We start from the raw sequence: 23467 nt of genomic DNA, 5'->3' as shown, positions 1-23467 counted from the left end.
ACACTTGCCACGGAGGGATGTTGACGACGAAATTCATATGCGAAATGAAGAATGCAAAGGCGTAGCAGGCGCTGGGAATATTGGAGGAAAAGCACGATACCCTAACACGTATAATACCATTTTTTGGAATGGTCATCTAGTTTGTTTTTGTCGGGTTTTTGAAGATTTGAATGTCCACTCCCAAAATCATCCGTTACTGGTCCAAAATTTGTATTGCTTCCCAGTTTGCGTCAACCGACATTTGCGATTGAACAAGCTTTTAGATTATCTCCACAGCATATGCAACACGGTAAATATGTTTCTACCAGCAGACTTTCGGAGTATAAAAGCTGCGCGCTAGGCGCGTCTAGGTGACCCTACAGTAGTGTGGAATTAAGCTTAATTTTCGTCCCGCATCCGTTAAACGTTGTTCTACCGACCCGCATTTTGAGACACCACAACACCAACATGTTTGAAATCCCGGACGCGAAACGGTATGTTTATACATGCTCACATATGGCCATGGTTGATATGCTTATTGTATTGCAGGATACGGCGCAGCGACATCGGCGTGGACGAGCCGTCTGACGATGAGGGGTCGTCCTCTCCGGATCCAGAACTCGAGAGGGAGTTGCAGCACCGATTAGCCTCTCTGTATGGTCCCATACCGTCGCCGAATATGTCAAACACCAGGCCAGAAAATCAGACGGCGGAAGAGACGGTGGATGGTGCGCAAAGCGAGCAGCCCGACGACGACGAACCACAAGAATTCGAGTTCCGTCTCTTTTCCACTCCTACCAATACCACATCCGAACCAATACATGCGCAAAAAATCATACTTGATGATGATGACTCTGGGAAAGGCAATGGAGGCTTCGTGATACCGCGGCGGAATTCCGATTACTACTTCACAACGAGCGCCCAAGGCGAGGCGAAATGGGGATTCGAGCATGCGGCGGTAAATGGAGAGGACGTGTTGAAAGCACAAAAACAGAGAGCATGGGGCTTGGAGGTGCCGTGGAGGGTTACGGTCATAAAAGTTCCTGGAAGGTTAAAGCAGAAGAAGACTCTTGGTACCAGATCCGCGGTTACGGAGCTCAATGATGGAGAGGTTAAGCGAAGGAAACCTGGAAAGAAACACAGGATCATAATCAGGAAACGGACTAAGCAAATGGCAGAAGCTGAAGAGAAGAAGAGAGCGGAAGCGGCTCTGAAAGACGAGACGGAGAGGGAGAAACGGACAAGGCGGAATAGAGAGAAGAAGCTTAAGAAGAGGCAGAAGGAGAAGGATGAGAAGGCTGCTAGGAAAGCTGGAGGCCTTGCTGAGGAACCTGAGGGCCAAATGCCTGCGAGTAAAGCTGATGGGGTATCGAATGCCGGGACAGACGATGATGGGGAGTAAACGCATCCTCCTGGTGGTTATCCGCCTCCTCTTCCAGATCAAAATCTTAAAGCGAATCGTAAATCGTATTTCAGCCAGATCTGCCACCAGCTTACTATCCAGCAGGGTACACTTTAGATAACCGGGCGAAGGCAGTCTGACTGCCTCGCTGCTGCGATGAGACGAGTCGAAGTACTGACAAGGATTACGCCAAGGTCTGGGTATATCCCATGCTCCACTTGGGTCTCTGATTGTGCGAGGTCAGCATACAGGATCATCCTTGTGGACGGTGTTGGCCCCCAATTTTGGAAAGGCCCCATAGTGTTTGATGGTGTGCCAACGAATGTAACGAGGTTTAATGACGATTGAGCGGGTTTGAGGGTATCTGAATCTGATGTTGAATGTTTTGTTTGTATATGTATTTTTGTTGTGATATTGTTGGTGTGTTTTGTCAATTTGAGTTTGTTTCGTGAGCATGATTTTTGGTTGATTTATGGTTTCAAGTGAAGTGGTGGAGTTTGTTGAGTATCTGTGAGTTTTCTGTTTTGGTTTCCTGTTCAAATCTAATTTACACTTTGATGTGAATTATAGTGTTTTATGAGCATGATTCTTCTGAATTTTGACTTTCAACTTGATATGAAAAGGATAATTTGATTTTCCTATATTGTTTATATTTAATTTACATTTAAGTTTACTTGCTAAAAAGCAATATTTCATTTGGAGTGTAAAAAGGTGAATTGCTTTTCAAAGTTTGATCTGAAGTTAGCGCTTCATTAGACATTTTTGGCAGTTGCAAAGATTTCTCAATGTATACTTACGTTTCTTGTTTAGTTGTATGTGTTGAACACTTGCGGATATGGAAGTCTATGCATGGAAGTGCACATTGATTTTGTTACCAGCAAAGCCATATTGGTAATCGCTTCTCTCTTCTAGATACAATGGCCTCTTATGATTTACCGATTTTTGGGGTATGAACTGTGGATTATTTGGAATTTTGTGGATTGTGCCATACCTGTTTGTTCACCTATAGGTGATTGTGCTCTATCTTGCTCATATCCAGTTGGTATTTTGTTGTTGCTAATGACCACAATATGTTACTTCACCCCCGTACTTGTTTGCTGGGGTGGCTTCTCCCAAGTATAAGAGCATTGCCAATTCCTGCCTGTAATTTTCTGTTTCACTGTGAATTCAAATCACATTTCATTCCCAGTCCTTGGATCTCATGATACCCCTCATTTCCCATGTATTGGCTTTACAACCATTGTTGTTTCTCAAAATGAAGAAATTCTGTGAATACTTTCAAAGACACTGGTACACATTTTCATTAAATCATACGATACTCAACTATCCTTGCTAGACTACAACCCTAGTCTACTTCATTTTAGCCACTCACAGCCGACTTGCCGAACTGGACTTCACTCATTTTGATAGATGGACATGTTCATAAGGGAATGAAACATATTTTACTACACTCTACCTGGTGATTTTCCCTCTTTTGAGGGGAATGAAATCGGTCGAAAAGCGCCTTCTGGCATGGCGTTTCCTCACCTGACACTTCAGAGACGGCTAGAATGGAAACAGGGGGTTGATTTTTAATTCCCCACGAAACGGTCAAGAATGGTTGGGTTTGCGGTATAAATTAAACGTTTGGAGGCTTGTTGTGGGAGTTCTTTCTCTTCCTTACAACATCGACATTGAAGGTTCAGAATATTACACTGGAAAATATCGCCACACAACGCCAACACAGTACCGCAAGTACTACAGTCAGGCAATATAATTCATACTTCCAGTCTTTGGCTCCTACTTTTCAGTTTGGAAGATACCAAACATATGTTTCTGCCAGTACTCGATCCACCATTACTACCAAGTCCTGTCGAGCGATACCTCACGCACTCGTAGAAATACAACACTTGTCAACGCCCAACAGGTGGGGATCCACAAGCATTTTTCGAAGCAGACTTGTCAGAAAAAATGGCGCAAGAACAGAGAGGTAAGTCTTATCTATCCAGAGATCAAATCTCATCTCTAGACCCAATTCACACACGACATAACAACAACTGACTATAACCAGAAGATCCTCCTGTTGAAGAGTTGGCCAGCCTTAACCTCAGTGATCCAACTGGAGGTTCAACAGGTAGGATTGATCTTGTTATCCTATTGCTCAGATCCAACTACTACAAAATCAGTAATGTACTAAGCTCTGGATAACTTAGATGAAGAAGAAGGGAACTCAACCGAGTATATGACAGGTAAACTATGCTTCATTCTTCATTGTCAAGTAGTAAACTGATATAAACTGCTGAAGGCCGAAAAAGGTTGGAGAGGCGACTGATGATTCAGGCTGGTCAAAGAGCTGCGCAAAGGAATTCTAGAGCAGGTAATTACCCAGTTTGAGACCCAACCTTTGAGCTTTACCGTGATAAGTAAGCTTAATTATTAGAACATGTGCTAATCTACAATGGTCACTATATTAGAGGACGTGCCAAAAGCCCCTCTCGAAGATGGTGTGCCAGAATCACTATCAGCTCCGGATGAAAACAGCATACTGTATTTCCAAGGGCTGAAAAGTAAAACTTTGCCAAAAGATCCCCGAGTGGATGACTACACCTACTCAAAAGCCGAACAACTATTGTCAACTCTATGTGAGAAGCTACCTGAATCTGCTCAGACCAGTGACTTACTCTTTGAGCACTTCAAGCATTACTACCAGAAGTCGACGAACACCCGCATGTATGCGAAAGAGTTTTTTGAGGCACTAGATTTCCGTGAGCAAGAGGAGGAGCAAAATAGGCTTCTCAACGTGCAGATATACAAAGAGCAGAAGTCAGAGATAAAGGGCTTTCAAAAAAAGATATCGGAACTGGAAGAGAAGTACAAGGATGATCGCGCGAAGCTTTTAGGAGAGATCAACGAGCGCAAGGACGAAAAGAACTCGAATAAGGAAAATCATGACAACGAAATCGCGGACCGGGACCAAATGATTGAGAGCCTCCGGCAGGAACTTAAGGAGTCTAAGACAATGGTACAGCACTACAAGAAGTCGCCTAACGAACAGCAAGACACTATGCAAAAGAATTTTAAAAGGATGGAAGGATTAGCAAAAAAATACAAGCAGGATTATACAACTGCGAAAAGCGACGGGGAGTATCTGGAAGAGCAAAACAAATTGCTAAAACAACAACTCGAGGAGATACCACGAAAAGAAGATGAACTTCGAAAAGAACCCGAAGAGTTAAAAGAGAGATATTATCAACTTGATAAGCTTCATCCTAGCTCAGACAGGGAGACTAAGGTAGAGCAACTTGCTGCAGAAAAAGCCAAGGTCGAGCATGCGAAGAAGATAGCAGACCTGGAAACCATGGTGGAAGATCTTGAGGAGTCCAAAAGGCGAGATCAAATAGCGGCAGCGAAGGATCAGAAAGATATCAATGATCTGAAGCGAAAAAACGCTGAACTAGAAGAAGAGAACAAAAGACTTCGAGCCTTGTTTGGGAACGAGGAAAATAGGTCGTCAACTGGAGAAAAGGTGGCCGAGGAGGCACTCGAGACTAGGGAGACGGAAGAGACCTCGAGATAATGAAAGAAGCTCACACTCTCATATTTGACCGATAGGAACATACTTACCTAAATTTCAACTTCCTTTACCAGATCCTCACACGGTCGAACTTTTCTTGCCAGGCCCAATTTTCACCTGTTGATTCAGTCACTCACAACCTTTCTCATCCAATGCACTTCACAGTTTTCCTATTCTTTCTACGAACGAATCAGCTACACTCGTTTCTTCGCAAGCTGAAAGCCTTCAGTTTATCAATCGACTGATATAAATTTTCGTTCGATAATACAAACTGTGTGTCACTTGATCTGCCGCTTTGTGTATGAGGGAGATGGGTACTCCTAGCGGAATCATCACCAGGACCTTCAAGATTTACGACTTACGCAGAGGAATTGACGACTATTATACGATTGATCCAACAGACTTTGGAATGATGTCTTACACGATCACGGGACCTCGTCAAATGTTGTCAAAAAAACATAGCCACGCTCGTATCTCCGGCGTTCACTGTTAGGCTTCTGTTGCCATCAGGCGTATTTATTGCGGAACCCGAATGCGACACCGATTGAGGTCAAGAAATGTTTTTGCGGAATGATCATTTGCAACATTCGTCAAACATTGAATAAAGCCAAACAGTAACAAGAAGTCGACCGTGCTCAATTGAGCTTATCTCCTGAAGAAGATTGTTCTTACTTTGTGTCACCTGAGACATGAAACACCAACAGAATTCTCGCTCGGATAATTGTATCATGCTCCTTTCATTACGGGCCTGTTGGTACAGCTGTCAATTCGTTACTTTGGGCCAATCACCTGCACTTTGCGCCGCATGTCCACTTGCTAATGATCAGCAAATTCCGGAAATTTCCTGGTACGGGCACGACCCACGAGACAAACAACAAAAGCACAGCAAGCGTTTGTGTTTGACCGAAAGGTGCTTTCGTTGCACAAATACTGCTTGGAAAAGTCGTCCCTCGCGTATCGTGTGTGATCACCTATTCGAAGAATCAAATTACAATGCTGCAATGTTCAGGAGACTAGAACAACTATCTTTGTTCTTTACATCTTTGACCGCTACTCGATTATTAGGGCTGAGCCTGCAGCTGCACCTGCTGCAGAATGTATGCTAGTCATGGATGCTTTAACTCAAAATGGCCATGACTCGCTTATTTAGGCCAATGATATACGATCGACCCCTTTTTTCTCGGCTGGTGTCCAACAGTCGGAATCCTGTGCCAAGCGAGAACACTTTCTCCTGCTCTTCATCATCTGAAGTTATATACTTTAGCCCCCAAAAGTCAATGTCTTATGTATGATCACCCACACTGTGCCGTATTGCGCGTGTGCAGAATCGAAGATGAGATGAGCCTCGACACAAATTGGCTTTCCGCCGGATCCGCTGCGCCACGCAAGGACCTCACAATGGGGACGTCCAACAGCTTGTTGTCTGTTGGTGTTGACGACAAACCTATAGGGCTGGAAGGTCATCCACGTTGACACTTCCTCCACTTTCTTTTCCTAAAATACTTACGCCATATCGTCACCTCAGTCGTTACCCGAGTACAGCACATCGGCACAAACCAACCTTCTTAATTGTTTAATTGTTGTACAAGTTTGCTCGACGTACCGCTCCGTCTCGTATGGAAGAGCAAACAAGATTTAGCAAGTGAATGCGCTTATTCAAGGGCCAAATCAATTGGGGAAGCTCTGTGAATAAAACCGGAAATATGGCAAGAAATACAGGAGATAGAACCGATTCACTACAGGATGAAAACAACCCAAGAGAAAATTCTTCAACCGCGCCCATGCTGCCCGAGATAACTCTCAACAACACGCCCAGCGTTCCAATTCAGAGACACGGATATCAGAGAATGACTTCAGACGACCTGATAGATCCTTCCCCAAGGTATCAGTCTCCAGACAACACTCTGGACGGCGATCTGGGTTCTCAAGGTCTCGGAATCTTAGATGCTCCAACGCGTTCAAGTGGCTCGATATCACGAAAGCCGATCGCGACAAAAGTCAACGCCTCACCCCCAACACCTTCAAATCCTTTTTTCCAAAAGTCTCAGACAGTAGTAACTCCTGAGAACCGAACCCCAGAAGACCGATCTCCTGAAAGCCGAAGCCCTAATACACCTAATACACCTGGTAGCACCTCGTCACGAACACCTCTGTCACCACCCTGGCAGAGATACGACGCGAAGTACGGCACAGGTAGGGAAGCACTGAAGGCTGTCACAGAAGTGGACGAGGAATCAGTTAGCAAAGGGAAAATGTCTTCGTCGTTCCGAGAGGATCTACTGAACACACCAGACGATTTCAATGGTCCTCAGAGCTTCCAAAAAGTGCCAGGACATGATGATAATGACATCGATGATGAAAACATTAGTAAGTGGAAGAATCAATCTTGAGGAGCAGCGACTGACTTGCAAAAAGGACTTCTAGACGGTTGCCCTTCGAATCACAACATCCACAGACACCGAACAAGTTGGATTTCGATCTCTATACTTTTCCTATCCATATACTCGACGGTCTTCTCTGGTATATATCTGGTACTTGCACTTGTCGCGCCTCGATATGGCCGCAAGATCAGCTCCAAAGGTGAAGATGCTATCAATCCATCGACTGCATCAACGCTTTTCGCACTATTCGCCAAGACCATCGAATTGTCCTTTGTATCGGTATTTGTCGCCTTCCTTGGACAAGTCTTAAGCAGAAGGTCGCTGATGAAAACGGAACGAGGTGTTTCAATCGCTGAAATGACAATGAGGAATTGGGTGATTCAACCAGGATCGATGATCACGCATTGGCAAAACGTACGCTACGCTGGGCTTTCGATTTTGGGTGTTATTACACTCACAGCTGCGTTGGTTGCAATGCTATATACTACTGCTTCCGATGCCTTGGTCTCCCCAAACTTGAAATTTGGACGCACGGTGTCTAGAGAGATGGTAGGGATGGTGAAGATGAGTTACGCAAATGTTGAACAAATAGGAATGGATTGTCAAACCCCAATTAACGCCGCTACCGACGAGTATAGTGGTAGCACTTGCTTGCAGATACAGCACGCAGGTCAAGGTTAGTCTTCAAACGCAAACGGACACTGAAATTGAGCTAAAATAAAATAGCATATCATAATGCTATTGCTTTCTTGGGAACCTGGGCGGCATTAAAGCGAACCGGCGGTACATCTTCAAGCATTTCGGAACGACCTCCAGTGCCGGCTATGATGTATGACAATACCACCGTAACTGGAAGCTGGGTTCAAACGGATTACAGTAATATCACAGTTGCTTATTCCAAGTTCGGTCGAGTTGTCAACAATGTCACATTATCAATGCCTCATGCTGGTGTATTCGCTGCTGCACGTCACGAGGACAATGAGATCTTGCAACCCGACGAGCTTGGCGGAACGGGTCAATACGTGATGCGAGCCTCTGTGGTCAGTCCTTCGGTAAACGTTCTGTGTGCCAATGCCATGGAGTCGGAGCTTGAACCCATCATTTGGGCAGCATTCCCGAGTTCGAATATGACAAACTCGACCAAGTTGGCATACAACGTGACACCGCCGGTCGACTGGAAAGATAGAGCCAGATGGGCCGTAGATAAACCATTTGGTAACGCGACAGCGCTAGATGATGTCTTCGAATGGGGCGAGAAATATGGTCGTCAAAAGCCTATTTTTCCAATGGTAAGCTTACTGAAGACTCCCCGGTTGCTAGAAAAATGCTGACTCGCTCTAGTATCCAGCCGAGTACAACTCGATTACCAATGCTTCTTGGGGATCGTATGGTCGAGATGCCTATCTTCTGATCAAAGCCCCGGAAAAGACTACATCAAATTACACACTGTGTCAGCTACGTTCATACTTGTCGCCCGACTGCAGCACAGTGTATAACGTCACTGGAAGTACTGCTGGCCATCTACACAGTAATTGCGAAGATCCCACAGACAAATATTCGTACATCAAGTCGGTGCCTGACGCTGTTGCTGCTCCGAAGCTAGACTGGACTAACGTTGCAGACGAGTGGTTGTTATCGTTGACTTTAAACAATGGTATTGACACTGCCAATGCATCAAATGCGCGTCTACTTAGTCAACTAGTAGTAGCAGAGCCCCCATGGGGTTCTGTTAAGCTCAGTCCAGTGCAACCAAGCATTGCGGAACAAATGGCAGCCTTAGCTGGGAACACCCTTCTTGTTTCCTCGATGAACGCTCAGTATGTGCACTACTGGGATTATGAACTGACGGCATTGGAAGAGGCGGTTCCTCAGAGATTTAACGCCTCCATCAAATCCCAACAATACGCGTCTGGATTCAGTCAAAACTGGGAAGCCAGTTTCTACATCGTCCTTTTCTTGGTTTTCGCCACGAACGTTTTCTGTCTGATATACTTTTTCGTATACTCGGGACTGGTCACGGATTTCACGGAGGGCGCAAACCTTTTCGCACTTGCTATAAACAGTCCTCACGCGAAGAGACTTGCTGGAAGCTGTGGTGCAGGGCCAAAGAGGGAACAAATGATCATCAACTGGCATGTTCGTGAGTCGGCTGGACACTTTTACTGGAGGGATGGAGGTGGAGGAATCACACCGCAAGAGTTTGACGTCAAGCAGCAAGAGCGGCGGACTTTGAAGTCTCAAACTAGTTATAATATGCTCAGCAATCGGAGGAAGAGCTGGCTATAATTTCATGGATCTGCAGGGGGAAAATGGCGTAAAAGAAATTCTTGCTTAAATGCTTGAAAGACAAAATCTAGAAAAGATAGTTTATTGTACGATTAATTCTAATTAATTACAACGTTCTTCATGATCCCACCTTTGAATTCCGTGCTGATGCTTCTAAGCTCCTCAATTGTGTTGCGGCAGAGGTAGTAAGCGAAGATACTAGCGTTCTTCCCTCGCGTCTCTCCATTGGCTTTTCTTACCGATACCAGGTATCTCATTCGCCGCCACTCCATCCGATCTTGAGCTTACACAGTTTAAGAAGTCGAGATCTCTCCGTCCCATTTCGGAGTTACCTAGAGAAGAGGTTGTGGGAGCCGTCGGTACGTATCTCCGCGGGCCAGTCAGCCGGGTATAGGGGTTAACAGTTCTAACCCACTGGGAGCCGGTTGGTTGAGACTCACCGCTGGGGATATTTGGTTTGCATGTTTATCACCTTTTCGATATATTTTTGAGAGGACTTTACATTATCACGTTCTTTTACTTTGCAAGTCTCCTACTTACGGGAATAGGGTTTGCGAAATGGCGGCAACGAAAAGTACTCTGCCAACTGGCGACGAAGTAAGGGTTGAAGCTTTGTCAGTGGTCGGGAGGCGACCGGAATGCTTCTCTTCAACCATCAAGGAATGTCTATTCGTTTTGACAGCTACGATGTCAATTGGCATGAGTAGCTTTCTATACGGGCTATGTACCGTTATTACAGCGCCAATTGCGAAGGATTTGGGCATGACGAGTGCTGAGATTACTTGGATTGGTGCTAGTTCTGCGTAAGTCTCTCGATTAATATTTTCAGTCTGTGTTTTATCATTTGGAAGATGAGCGAGAATTCGAACTGTTTCAAAAGTCTCATATTGAAGATTGTGTGCTAATGATCTGGATAGACTTTGCTCAGGCTCATTCCTCCTTTTCTTCGCTAAAATCGCAGACACGTTCGGCCGCCGAGGCCTCCTCATATTCAGTATGGCAGCTTTTGCCATCTCAGCTCTCATCACAGGGTTTGCAACAAATCCTCTCTACCTCGATGTCTTCTGTGGCTTACTGGGTCTCTGGTCTGCTGCCTCTGTTCCCCCAGCAATTGGAATTCTAGGCGCGGCTTATGATGTACCCAGCAAGCGCAAGAACTGGGCATTCGCATGCTTCAGTGCTGGTAACCCAGTAGGCTATGTTATGGGATGTATCTTCTCTGGTGTTGCTACAGATCTCTTCAATTGGCGAGCTAGTTTCTATTTGCTCGCCATTATTTACGCGGTGTTCTTTGTTGCTGCATTATGGACGGTGCCAAAAATTCAACATGATACTGTAGGGCTCACATGGGAGTCATTGAAAAGGTTCGACTTGTTTGGCATTGCTTTGAGTATGGTTGGACTCGCGTTCTTCTGTGCAAGCTTGACGTAAGATCGCTGTTTCTTCTCTTGGTTCATGACTTACAATTCTCAGGATTGCGGGCGATGCACCAAAAGGATGGTCAACACCATATATAATAGCACTTCTCATCGTGGGCCTTGCACTGCTATTTGGATTCGTGGGCTGGGAGAAAATCTGTAAATATCCTGTTATGCCACTACGAATCTGGCGCGACCGAAACTTCTCTTGGGTATATTTTAGCCACCGATCTTTCACCTCACCACCACTAACGCTGTTCTAGATCAATATCGTCGTGCTTCTGGGGTTCACGCCATTCTCAGCATCCGTCTTCTGGTTGTCACTTTACTTGCAAAATGTTCTCAATTACTCCACACTTTCGGTGGCCGTGCACCTGCTACCGCAGGCTATAGCCGGAATTCTCGTCAACATCCTCGCTGGTGCAATTCTTCATCGTGTGAATAATAAGTTACTCGTTATGATTGGTGCGATGAGCTACTTTGGTGCTATGCTTCTGTTTGCGACAATGAGATATGGAGAGCAAAGTGAAAAGGAGAGGTACTGGTCGAGGTTGTTCCCTGCTTTGGTTCTGAGTGTAATTGGAGCTGATTTACAGTTCAACGTCGCCAACGTATGTGTTCTTTTTGCTTCAGATCTACAACATTTTGGAAATATTGAGCTAACCTGACCACAGATGTACGTCCTCTCATCGCTCCCCTCGCACCAACAATCTCTCGCCGGAGGAATCTTCAACACCATCACCAAAGTCGGTACAGCCGTAGGCCTAGGTATTACCACATCAATCTACAATGCCGCAGGTACCAGTGGGCAAGCTTTGCAACGGACTTGGAGACCTTACGAACTCGTGTTTTGGTTCTGTGTTGGCTGCAGTGGGTTGGGGGTCTTGTGCGTGCCGTTCTTGACGATCACAACGCAAGGCGGGAAAGAGAGTAGAGAACAGAGCTCGCATGGGAATTCTGAGGAGGATAAGGCGGGGATGGTTGTGGGACTCGATGTGTTGACGGATAAGAGGTCGTAGTAGGTATTTTCGCTTAATTAATCATCACGAGAGGCGACGGCCAAATCGCTCCTTCCCTGACTACTTGCTGCCTCTGCAAAGTTAGATGGGCTCAGAATTTTCCGTCAGGTCTTTTCGTATATTTTCTCTCAACCATCAAGTTGCGTCTGCATTGCCGCAGAGACTCTGCTTTTGTGCATTTCTAGTCATTGCTATCCGATTATTCGCCAATATCAGCATTAGATTAGAGCTTTCATAAGTCTCGAGCATCTATATTTCTCTCGAGTCTCTCTAACCGCCACTTACACCATAAACCAAGATGAGGTTCCTCCTCCTTCTCTACCACACGATTTCCCTCGCTTGCCTTTGCATCGCACAATCGCCAATCGTCCCCGGAGCATACATCCTCGAACTCAACCCCATAATCGACTTCTCAAAACATCCATTCCGTACAACCAATCTCCATGTTCAGGAGTTTCGTAACGCGGCAACAGCCGCCAATATCCATTACAACGTTCGATACGAATTCAACAATCCTGATATTTTCCTGGGACTGTCGATACAAGTGACGGATACTGGGAAGAGCGATGCAGAGATGAGACGATTGTTGAACGCTATCCCTGGAGTAGTTTCCGTCTCTCCTGTTGAAGTTATTGAGGCCTCTCAACCGCCGGGTGAAGATGAAGCTTTTACCTTGTCTAATTCACAGACTCTTGCCTTTGAAGACGATCCCGAGTTGTTAGGGCCGTTTACGGGAGGCGATCTTTCTTCTAGTCTTCGAATGGGTGGCATTGATAAGCTACATAAGCTTGGTATCAAAGGGAAGGGAATAAAAATTGGAATAATTGACAGTGGCATCGATTATCGGCATCCTGCTTTGGGTGGCAAGTTTGGACCAGGAAACAAAATCGCTGGAGGTTATGCATTCGCCAACGACAGAGGAGCCCCCGTCATGGAGGAAGACCCATTGACAACGTGTTATGCTGGTGGTCATGGAACTCACGTAGCAGGTAATTTATGCCTCACATCATGCAATCTTACATGCATTCCGCTGACTTATATTGTTCAAGGTATCATCGGGATGGAAAGTGGATCTCGAGGATTCGATATCGAAGGTGTTGCTCCCGAAGCGACGATCTTCATGTATCGAGTAACGGGTTGTGGTAGCGGGGGTTCTACAGATGCCCTTATAAAGGTATTCACGAAGGCTTTCGAGGATGGCGTTGACATCGTTAGTATATCGATGGGATTGTTAACTAGAAACGACCCGTACCAAAAGGTTACGGACCGTCTCACAGAAGCTGGAGTATTTGTCGTTGTTTCTCTTGGGAACGATGCCGCGGCGGATCCTCGACAAGAACATCTCTACACGGGGGCCACTCCAGCTATAGAGTCGAACGTCGTCGCAGTCGGCTCCGTAGTCAATAGCCATTTTCCCACGGTCTATTCAGCCAATGACTCTGTGAACAACATTCGATACGCATCAGTCTATCCCGTGAACCTTACCGAAGAGGCAGATGTTTACATTTTGGAAGATCCATGTAACCGCAAGCAATTGGAAGAAGCCGAGAGAATTAGAGCTTCAAATATGGCAAACACAATTTTTGCAACCCCTAGAATTCAAGGAGTAAGGACGTGCTTGTTTTCATTTGGATCCAAGGAGCCAGGGATTCAGTATATCATGCTACTGATGCCAGAATCTCAGAACATCTTCAACACTTCAAGAGCCGATCCTTATTCCGCCTCGTATCCCGCAGAATTGAGCACCGGAAACCCTCAATTTTTGTTCGTGGACGCAGCAGATTCAGCAAAACTACTCCAAACATATAAAAGTTTCGGAGGTCACCAGAAGTATAAGCTTTCTTTCAAAGATAAAACCTTAAGCAGCGTTCCTTATCCAGCTGGAGGGCTAATGGACTTCTATTCGTCATTCGGTCCATCAGCGACGCGGTCTGGAGGTCTTTTACTCAAGCCTCAGCTCTCTGCTCCGGGTGGCGCTATTTTATCGACGACTCCATTAGGACCACTGGGTGGTGGTTACGCCATTTATCAGGGAACTTCTATGGCAACGCCATACATTTCTGGGTGCCTTGCGCTCTTGAAATCTCAATTCCTAAACGAAACGCAGTTCGAGCTTCTCTCGCGTCTCCAAGTAACCTCTGCTCCCGTCCAGTGGGCCTACAACGCCTCAATGTTGGCCGGTACTATGCAGCAAGGTGCCGGATTAGTAAACGCTTACGATGCAATATTCTCGACAACCAGGATTTCACCCAGCCAGCTGAATATTGAAGACGACAAGACAAGAAATATCAGAATAACAGAGATCAGGATAGAGAATACCTCAAACCGGTCACAACAATATGTCTTCTCGCATACAGGTGCTGGTTTCATGTACAAGAGTTTGTACAACAATGAGCTGAACCAGATGCCAATTTTTGGCAAAGTTAAATTCGACCTGAAAAATGTTACGCTGCCCTCTTTGACGTCGGCTGTCATCAGTCTTACTATTTCACCACCAAGAAATACCACGCATGAGGGATTGTACAGTGGATTCGTCAAGATAATTAGTAAAACTGTAAATCAGACCTTCAGTATTCCGTATGTTGGAAGGGTTAATAGTGCGAAGTGTTGCTGAGGGAAATATTCGGAGACGGACTGTAATGATTTTCCAGATCCTGACATAGTGGGGCGGCTTTTGTCGTGATACCCAAGGAAATTGGATTATTCGTCTATCAAATGTATATTTAAAGTTCATGAGAAGAGGAACTTACTGTCTTATAAATCAACACAACAAATTACCAAGACCTTCCATACTCCCACACCTCACCTGTTCATATTCCAATCTCCACTTTTCCTCCCCACCTCGCCTTATGCAGTCCCACTTCGTAAAAACCAATCTATCCACGTACATGTCCGCGCATCAAACAACACACGAAGATGAAGATTCAATTTTTTTCGTTGCACATCGCATTCGTGGTCGTGGTTTACATCCCGATTAGGCCATGGCTTGGGCCGTCGTTTTACCCCGATTCGGTGCTCGCTTAGCGGACAGCGCGTTGGCGTGGTTGGTATTGCGTTGGGGGTCCGGGGGGATTGCCGAATTGTGCATATGGGGTTTTTTGATTGCGTTTGATTTTAGGTGAAGGGGAGAGATGGTTGGTTGGAATTGGGGAGAGAAAGGGTTGGTGGAACGCGAGGTGGGTTTTTCGGGGGATGTTGTGCAGATGAGGGAGAGGTGTGTAACGGGTTTGAGGCTGGGATGGGCTGGAATTCTGGATTGGGGACCGGTCGGAGTGAGATCTAGATCTCTGGTGTTTTGGGCGGGTCTGGTTGGATGGGTTTGTATTGGTGGATAGAGTGTAGTATTTGAATTGGTATGAATTGTAAGCAGGTGGTGATTGGTATCTCATAACTATATCTGTACATGTCCCCCTTTTCCTTCCAAGTTTTTTGACATACAACAAAATCCAACACGAAGATATCGTACATGGTATTACACAGGCTGAATCTTACATGACGAAATTAACAAGCTTGCCACCCTTGACCACTATGGTCTTCTTGGCTTCACGAACATTGACTTTCTGGCCCACCTTATCTTTCCATTCCGGGCTGTCCAAGACTCCCTTCACAACCCAGTCCTCCAGAGCTTCGCCCTTCAGGATAGATTCTGGCTGGTCAAATTCAACTACACACCTCAACTTCCCATTGACCTGGACCGAACACTTCAAGGTATCAGGAGTCAGCATCTCGAGTGTACCATCTTCGGTAGGGTATGGATAATGGAAGACTGATGTTTCCCGAAAAGGGGATATAAGTCTAAAATTCGATGTACCCGCGAACGACCAGAGACGGTGCTTGAGTCCAGGCCTGACATACGTGATGAGATGCCAACACTCTTCCGCAAAGGCTGGACAGATAGGCGCCATCATCCTCACAAGATTCATGGCGGCATGATAGTGAATCCAACGATCTTGTGGGCCAAGCTCGCCCCCAGGATAATCAATCATAGCATTCGTCAGCGACATTAGATCCGAGACGACTGTGTTGAGCGAATGTCCACTCTCGTATGATGCGGTCGTACTTCTGATGGTCTCTTGAACAGCTCGCCACAACTTTTTGGACTCTCTGTTTCCTTCCTTGGCAAGATCCATAAGCAAAGGATAAAGTACTTCACGACCGGTCTCAGGATGGTTGCCTTTCCGTGCGTTCTCTAGACGGAGCGATTCTACAAACTGATGTGGTTCGACTAATCCAGGATGACTGAGGGGTTTGTCATCGTCAATAGCGAAGCTGATAAAGTAATTCTTTGGAGTTGATGCGAATCGATTACCAAAGGCCTGAGGAGTATCTTGGAGCACTCTGGTCATACCCATTTCTCCATTTGAGCGGATGAAGCGCCAGCCAGAAGCCGCAGTATTACGAGTGAAACCAAACTTGCATTCGAGCCCTAAGAATCCAGCTTCTGCGCGCCATTCATGGAGGTGGTCATAAAGACGCCTCATCCACCGAGTGACGCCAGCAATTTTATTTTCGTCCCACTCTAACACTTCACTAACTGGTGCTTGGAATAGGATATGTGCTCTAGTGGCATCGGCTCCATATTTCGATATACATGTAGATGGATCTACGCCATTATATTTCGACTTGGACATCTTTTGAAAGCTGACAAGAGGAGCCTGACCCGTAGCAGTTATTATTGGGCTGGACTTCTGTAGTTCCACCTCTGCTGATTTCAAAAAGCGCCCTGTTGAAGGATCGGTGTACGTTTTGCCGTGGACCATTCCTTGAGCCAGTACTGTTTGAAATGGCTCGCCTCTAATCATAGGAAGTTGTCCAAACGGCCATAGTTCTGTTGCTGCTAAGAACTTAGAGATGAAGCGTGCATAGAGTAAATGTAGAATGGCATGTTCAACTCCTCCGATGTAAATATCCACAGGAAGATGTGTATTGGCAATGCGGGGATTGATCATCATGGTTTCGTTGTTTACATCAACATATCTCATGTAATACCAACTTGAGTCAACAAAGGTGTCCATTGTGTCTGTATCCCGTTTCGCCGCCTGCCCGCATTTCGGGCACGGGGTATTGATCCAATCATGGGCACTTTCAAGTGGATTGCCAGACCTTCCCTTCGCCCAGTGTTCTGATACCTGAGGGAGCTTAACAGGAAGATCTTCCTCTGGGACTGGTACCGCTCCGCATGAAGAGCAATGAATAATCGGGATAGGCGTACCCCAATAACGCTGACGGCTAATCAGCCAGTCGCGCAGACGCCATGTTTCGGCAGCTTCCCCGCGGCCGTGTTTGGTAAGAATGCGTAGAATTTCCTGAGCAGCTTTGGAAGAACTCAATCCTGCAAGAGGTCCACTATGTGAGGTGAGCTGGCCCGGCTGTATAAAGGGTACGTGTGGCACGGCTGGCACGTCTTGAGCGGGCGCTGCGACCACAACACGAACAGGATCATCAGGCCGGTTGCATTTCCAAAATGCATGATCTCGAGTATCGTGGCCGGGGACACCCATGACAGCACCCTCGCCATAGTCAGAAAGAACGTAGGAGGCGACATAAATCGGTAAAGACGCTTTTGTTGCGTCTGGCGTCGCCTTCTCGAATGCAAGTGGGTTTGTTGCACGTACATCAGGGAGCAGGTAGCCCATTTTGGATTCGGGAGGCATGTTGGGAAGTTCGGTTAGGAACGTTTGAAGGTTCGTATCCTCCGCAGCGAGAGTTTGGACAAGTGGGTGTGTCGCTGCTAAGGCGAGGTACTGAACGCCATATAAAGTATCTGGTCGAGTAGTGAATACTTCCACATCAGGAATACTTTTATGCTTGAAGGCGGTAATTCCGAATTTTATCTTAGCGCCTTCAGACTTTCCTAGCCAATTTTTTTGCATCGATTTAATTCTCTCTGGCCAATCGAGGCCATCGAGATCATCCAAGAGCTCCTGTCGAAAATCTGAAATTTTGAAAAACCATTGTTTAAGCATCCGCTTTTCAACTTGGGCGCCAGATCTCCAAGACTTCCCGTCGGAATCGACCTGCTCATTTGCCAACACAGTTTGATCAACTGGGTCATAATTGACCATAGACTTGGCCTGGTACGCCAATCCATTGACATGTAAAAGTAAGAAGAGCGTCTGCGTATGTTTGTAGAAATCCGGGTCGCATGTTGCAAGCTCCTAATTGTTAATTAGCAAAACTCATTGCCGCCGTGAAGATTATCAGCACACACTTTGTCCCAGTCCCACTCGCCGTTCATACTTTTCAGTTGCCCTTTCATTTTCTCAATGTTCTGATACGTCCAGATGGCCGGATCAATGCCTCGCTCAATCGCCGCATTTTCAGCAGGGAGTCCAAACGCGTCCCAGCCGATGGGATGAATCACATCATAGCCCTTCAAACGCCAGTAACGAGCGATAACGTCGGAGATGGTATAAACTCTGAGATGGCCCAGGTGGAGGTCTCCCGAGGGGTACGGAAACATGGGTACGATGTAACGCAGGCCCTTTTTATTGTACACGAATTCCGACTGCGAAAAGTCGCCATTTATGTTTTCTGCTCTGATTGTCTTCCCCCGGTTTTTCTCCCAAACTGCTCCCCATTTTCGATCGAGTGCGGGTAGGTCGAGGGTTGGTCTGGATTGAGGTGGGGATGAACTAGGCTTCCAATTCAAGTATTTGGTGATCGCCGGGTGCGTGATCTTGTATTTCTTAAGCAGTGGGTGACCGCTCTCCGGCTGCTTCGACGATTGAGGAGTCGTACGAGAATCGTTCGCCGGCTGGTGAGTTTTGAAGCTTCGAGAGCCATACTTTAAACAGATAGTGCTTGACTTTTCATTGTACTGATGCGGTAGTCTGCAACGACCGGGCGGAAGGGAACTTCGCCCTCCTTGTCTGCGAATCGCTAACATTCTTTCGCCGCATATTGTGTTATGCGAATAGCTTCATGATTGAGCTTCGTTGTTGACATTGGAAAAGCTTAGCTTGCGTGCAACCGTGAACTGCAACTTCGTGGTCTGTGCACGGCTTGGCCTCGACAATGCCGGACGCCCCTTGAGCCTCGTTTGTCATTGGATCGAGGAACTACGAGTACGAACGTAGGAACGTCCCAATCCTGAATCCTACAAACCCTGCTTGGTTGTTGCCAATTCGAATATCTGGACACGAAGCAACTCGAATTCTAGGATCTTTCACTGCATCGTTTTACTCTTGTAGCAACTTCATTTTAATCCATAATACTTTTACGATTTTATGACATAGCGGGCATGGCATAGACCCCTCCAACAAATCAACTTACCAGTGCCATTCCTAGCTCTAATACGCATCTATTATGTCCACAGCGCCATAGAACGGTCCTCCTTCCGAATCATGTCACGCCAGTATACCAATCTCCAACCGCATGCGCGCGACTCTTTAGAACTCGCAAGTTTAGCATCAAGCTCTTCCGGTCGACGAACCTCCTCCTCTTCGTCACGGTCGGGCATAGCATCCTCTCGAAAGCTATCACTCGAGCAAGATGATCCTTTAGACGACCGAAATCCAGCGGCGAACCCCAGAGGCGGACATGCGCGGTCCTACTCAGTCTCCTCCGTCTTCGACTTCTCCTCGAATATTTTCCCACTCTCCTCATCCACTGGGAATGGATATGCACCCATAGGTGCCCCTATATCTTCTACGAATCCACAGACGGCGTTAGGAGGGGCAACGCTGGAAAAGAACAAGACTTTGACATATATGAATGGGTTATCCTTAATTGTTGGCTTGATCATAGGATCTGGAATCTTCTCATCGCCTAGCCAAGTTAATTCGAATGCCGGATCACCAGGCGCGTCTTTAATAGTGTGGGCAATTGCTGGGATACTAGCATGGACTGGAGGAGCAAGCTACGCGGAACTGGGAGGGGCTATACCGCTGAATGGAGGAGCGCAGGTGTATTTGTCCAAGATATTTGGAGAGATCTGGGGGTTCCTTTTTACATGGTGTGCTGTGGTGGTTCTTAAGCCAGGTTCCACGGCTATCATTGCGATCATAATGGGCGAATACCTCGTACGAGCAGGAATTGGAGCAGATGCTGAGAACGTGAGCGCTTGGATAAATAAGAGTGTAGCACTGATCGGGTTGATCTTGGTTACGTTCTTAAATTGCGTGTCGACAAGGTTGGGCACAAAGATGGGAGATATGTTTATGTTTTTGAAATTTGTGGCTCTACTAGGAATCACAGTTGTTGGGATAGTTGTGGCCATTACCGGATTCTCAACCACTGGGCCAGCAAATCAAGATTGGAGAACAAAAGGATGGTTCGAGGGGACAAGCACGAGTGCTTCATCCTGGGCAGTTGCACTGTACGCAGGATTATGGGCATTCGACGGCTGGGACAATGTCAGTACATCCCCCCATATCGCAAACTCAACTAACACCACCAGACCAACTACGTAGTAGGAGAATTTCGCAACCCAACCCGCGATCTCCCCCGCGTAATCCACACCGCCATGCCCCTCGTAATCCTCTCCTACATCCTCGCCAACATCGCCTACTTCTTCGTGCTCCCCCTCAAAACCATCAACTCAACCAACACCGTCGCCGTCATGTTCGGCTCCAAAGTCTTCGGACCCATCGGCTCCCTAATCCTCGCCCTCATCGTAAGCCTCTCCTGCTTCGGCGCCCTCAACGCCACAACCTTCACCTCCGGCCGTCTCGTCTACGTCGCGGGGAAAGAAGGCTACCTCCCTTCAGTATTCGGCAAGATAGGCATCGGCTCTATGACCGAACCACACGCTACTACCCTACGCACGCGGAATTGGGCGAGTAAACGCATGGCGCGCATGTTCGGCGACGAGGAAACAGGCCTCTTCTTCACGCCCGTCTACGCCATGGTCCTCAACGCTTTGCTTACAGCCCTCTACATCCTCGTCGGCGAATTCGGCACGCTCGTCACTTTCTACGGGGTAGCAGGCTACACGTTCTACTTCATGACCGTGCTCGGCCTCATCATTCTGCGTGTCAGGGAACCGAATCTCGAACGTCCGTATCGGACGTGGATCACCACTCCCATCATCTTTTGCTGTGTGAGTTTGTTTTTGCTGAGCAGAGCGGTGTTTGCGGAGCCCGTGCAGACGTTGATTGTAGTTGCGTTTGTGGCGGCCGGTGTGCCGGTTTATTATTGGAGGATTTGGGGGAGGGATAAGGGGAGTAAGCGGGAAGGGAGTGGAGGGGGTGGATGGAAGTTTTGGAGGAGGATTAGGAGTTAGATGTAGGATGTTGAATAAGAATATAATGGATGACTTTATTTGTTTGAATTTGGTGTCTTACAATTACACATTGTCGAGCATATGCGTCACAGAAGGTATTGTCTTGGTAATCTCATGTATTTTGTGTGAATATCTAATGTATCCCGAAACGCCATTCGCTATGCTAGATACCAACGCCAATACATCACCAGAAACCCATATATATGATTGACATCTACTACAGACCGCCCTCTTGGTCACCGGACAGGAATCTCCCACTGTCGACCATCAGCCTCATCGTCACTGTCTAGCTGATCCTCCTCATCGTTCATAGCCATTTGAACAAACATCTGCACCCAGGCTTGTTGAGCTGCTTCTTGTCCATGAGGATCAAGTTCCGGTTGAGGCTGATTTCGAGGGACTCGATTTCGAACATTAGCTCCACGGCCTTGAACGCCACGTACGTTTCCTCGTTGTGGCTGTCGCGGTTGGGCTTGTCGATTGCGGCCAGCGTTGCGACCACCCTGAGGAGCGGCTGGTGCTGGCGGAGGTACAGGTTGCGGAGGAAGCTGGTTGATTCGAAGGACTAGTGGACCTTCTCGTTGAAGCGGCTCTTGTGGTTGCTGAACGGGCTGTGGAACAATCGGCTCAGGTACCACCTCAACCTCAGGAGCATCTTGAGGAATTACCAAAATATCTTCCTGCGGAATCTCAATCTCTCTTTCAGCGAAGCCTGGCCCTTCGCCCTCCCCATCACCTTCCTCTCCTTCCCAGAGTCGCATGTGACATGGTGCCCCTTCTTGATTATAATGGGCGTATGGATTCGAGGGAGATAGCCAGGAGGAGCAAAGATAGCAGAAATGAGACCGGCATGTAAAACATATCATGTGGTTGCAACCATGGGTCTTTTGGGCTGGAGCAGCACAAGTAGGGCATGGTGTCGAATGCTTCTTCAAATACGCCAATGATGCTTTATCTTCTTCCGTCAATTCTCCCGTGGCCGTCTTGGGTATGCAGATTGTGAATTCTCCATGCCACCCTTGATAGCATCGGCTACAAAAGGCATACGAGCAGTCTTCACAAACCGAAAGGAGGTCAGTCCCAGCCACATACTTCGGTGCCTTTGCCGCTTGCTCGTCGTTCTCGCCCTCCTCATCAGAGCTATCATCCGCCTCGAGCCCGACTGACTTTTTATGCTTCGTCGACCGAGCTGCACCCTGGCACCATGATCTGGGGCAGTAGATGGTGTTTTTATCAGATTCCAACGCCGCCTTGCGCTTCAGCTTCACATAACGAGCCACTATCTCAGGTTCGAGAGGGATTTGCAGAAGTTCACTGGGGCTCAGCTGTGTTTTGACCTTTCGTTTCTTCTTGGATGCCGCTTGTGCTGCGATACGGTTCTTTGCACAGTCTGGATCCAAGCAGCGAACGAATGTCAAATCGCCTTCCTTGATGGCATTATTGTAGAAATCCTGGAGACATTCAACGCAGAACACATGTCCGCAGTCGATCATTCGGTGGCATACTAGGCCCTTCTTTGGATCTAGTCAAAGTTAGAGGTGACCATGCAGAATTGTAAAGAGCATAATTACCAAGGCAGACGCCACAGTCAAAAGTTTCCTTTGCAAACGCAGCTTGGGTGGCGCGAATATCCAAGTCTAGCAAAGAGATCTTGTGGTCCTGTGGTATTTCCAAAAGCCTGCCCTTCTCCGCAAATCCAAACGCATTTTCAGCAGATTGTTGCAGAAAGTCGATGTATCCGTATGCGACTACAGCACGACCAGCTTCTTCCCACATCGTCTTGCCATACGCCTCCAATTCGTCGAGATGGGTTCGGGAGAGCCATGCTGGGTTGGTGGACAGTTTAAATTGCGGTGGCTTTTCTTCAGGATACCCCTCTGGAAGAGCTATGCTCAAGTGTAGTGATGGTAGGTAGGACAAATCATGCGACTCGAATTTGCTGCGGTTCTCTAGTTCTCTCGTAGGCTCGCCCTCATGTTGACTCGAAGTGTCCGAATGTGGCGGGGTAGGAAGGATGCCATCGGCGGCAGCAGGAAACACAACCTTAACAGGATTGGAAGGTTTGACTTGAAGGTCGATAGTGGCGGAGAAAGGTTCGTTTGGGTTAAGGATAATTTCTGGGAATATGGCTGTTAAACATTCAAGTTCTGTTGCGCGTTCATCATCCATCGTGGGCAGAATGTCACCGGTCGATCCGCGATAG

The 23467-nt window shown here is 47.0% G+C and overlaps 8 protein-coding genes across 8 annotated transcripts; 6 read left to right on the top strand and 2 right to left on the bottom strand.

Annotated features, from left to right (window-relative positions):
• Nucleotides 1-447: 447 nt before the first annotated feature.
• GLAREA_01128 (uncharacterized protein) lies at nt 448-1381 on the top strand (the record flags this gene model as incomplete). Its single annotated transcript, XM_008085886.1, has 2 exons — nt 448-473; nt 529-1381. 2 exons carry the CDS (start codon nt 448-450, stop codon nt 1379-1381), a joined length of 879 nt encoding a protein of 292 aa, XP_008084077.1.
• A 1950-nt stretch (nt 1382-3331) lies between these two features.
• On the top strand, nt 3332-4937 carry GLAREA_01127 (uncharacterized protein; the record flags this gene model as incomplete). Its single annotated transcript, XM_008085885.1, has 5 exons — nt 3332-3350; nt 3432-3494; nt 3574-3609; nt 3666-3737; nt 3835-4937. 5 exons carry the CDS (start codon nt 3332-3334, stop codon nt 4935-4937), a joined length of 1293 nt encoding a protein of 430 aa, XP_008084076.1.
• A 1700-nt stretch (nt 4938-6637) lies between these two features.
• GLAREA_01126 (uncharacterized protein) lies at nt 6638-9601 on the top strand (the record flags this gene model as incomplete). Its single annotated transcript, XM_008085884.1, has 4 exons — nt 6638-7301; nt 7350-7991; nt 8042-8604; nt 8657-9601. The coding sequence occupies 4 exons, from the start codon at nt 6638-6640 to the stop codon at nt 9599-9601; spliced, it is 2814 nt and encodes a 937-aa protein (XP_008084075.1).
• Nucleotides 9602-10159: 558 nt separating this feature from the next.
• GLAREA_01125 (MFS general substrate transporter) lies at nt 10160-12038 on the top strand (the record flags this gene model as incomplete). Its single annotated transcript, XM_008085883.1, has 5 exons — nt 10160-10404; nt 10519-11028; nt 11075-11231; nt 11283-11630; nt 11694-12038. 5 exons carry the CDS (start codon nt 10160-10162, stop codon nt 12036-12038), a joined length of 1605 nt encoding a protein of 534 aa, XP_008084074.1.
• A 298-nt stretch (nt 12039-12336) lies between these two features.
• On the top strand, nt 12337-14652 carry GLAREA_01124 (Subtilisin-like protein; the record flags this gene model as incomplete). The annotated part of the gene is made up of 1 exon (XM_008085882.1): nt 12337-14652. One exon carries the CDS (start codon nt 12337-12339, stop codon nt 14650-14652), a length of 2316 nt encoding a protein of 771 aa, XP_008084073.1.
• An 874-nt stretch (nt 14653-15526) lies between these two features.
• GLAREA_01123 (Nucleotidylyl transferase) lies at nt 15527-18927 on the bottom strand (the record flags this gene model as incomplete). The annotated part of the gene is made up of 2 exons (XM_008085881.1): nt 15527-18196; nt 18250-18927. 2 exons carry the CDS (start codon nt 18925-18927, stop codon nt 15527-15529), a joined length of 3348 nt encoding a protein of 1115 aa, XP_008084072.1.
• Nucleotides 18928-19384: 457 nt separating this feature from the next.
• On the top strand, nt 19385-21264 carry GLAREA_01122 (uncharacterized protein; the record flags this gene model as incomplete). The annotated part of the gene is made up of 2 exons (XM_008085880.1): nt 19385-20395; nt 20440-21264. 2 exons carry the CDS (start codon nt 19385-19387, stop codon nt 21262-21264), a joined length of 1836 nt encoding a protein of 611 aa, XP_008084071.1.
• A 236-nt stretch (nt 21265-21500) lies between these two features.
• GLAREA_01121 (RING/U-box) lies at nt 21501-23433 on the bottom strand (the record flags this gene model as incomplete). Its single annotated transcript, XM_008085879.1, has 2 exons — nt 21501-22786; nt 22836-23433. 2 exons carry the CDS (start codon nt 23431-23433, stop codon nt 21501-21503), a joined length of 1884 nt encoding a protein of 627 aa, XP_008084070.1.
• Nucleotides 23434-23467: the final 34 nt, after the last annotated feature.

Source organism: Glarea lozoyensis, assembly GCF_000409485.1.
Source record: "Glarea lozoyensis ATCC 20868 chromosome Unknown GLAREA3, whole genome shotgun sequence".
In the NCBI taxonomy this organism is placed as follows: domain Eukaryota; kingdom Fungi; phylum Ascomycota; class Leotiomycetes; order Helotiales; family Helotiaceae; genus Glarea; species Glarea lozoyensis.
This window is presented reverse-complemented; position numbering and strand designations above follow the sequence as displayed.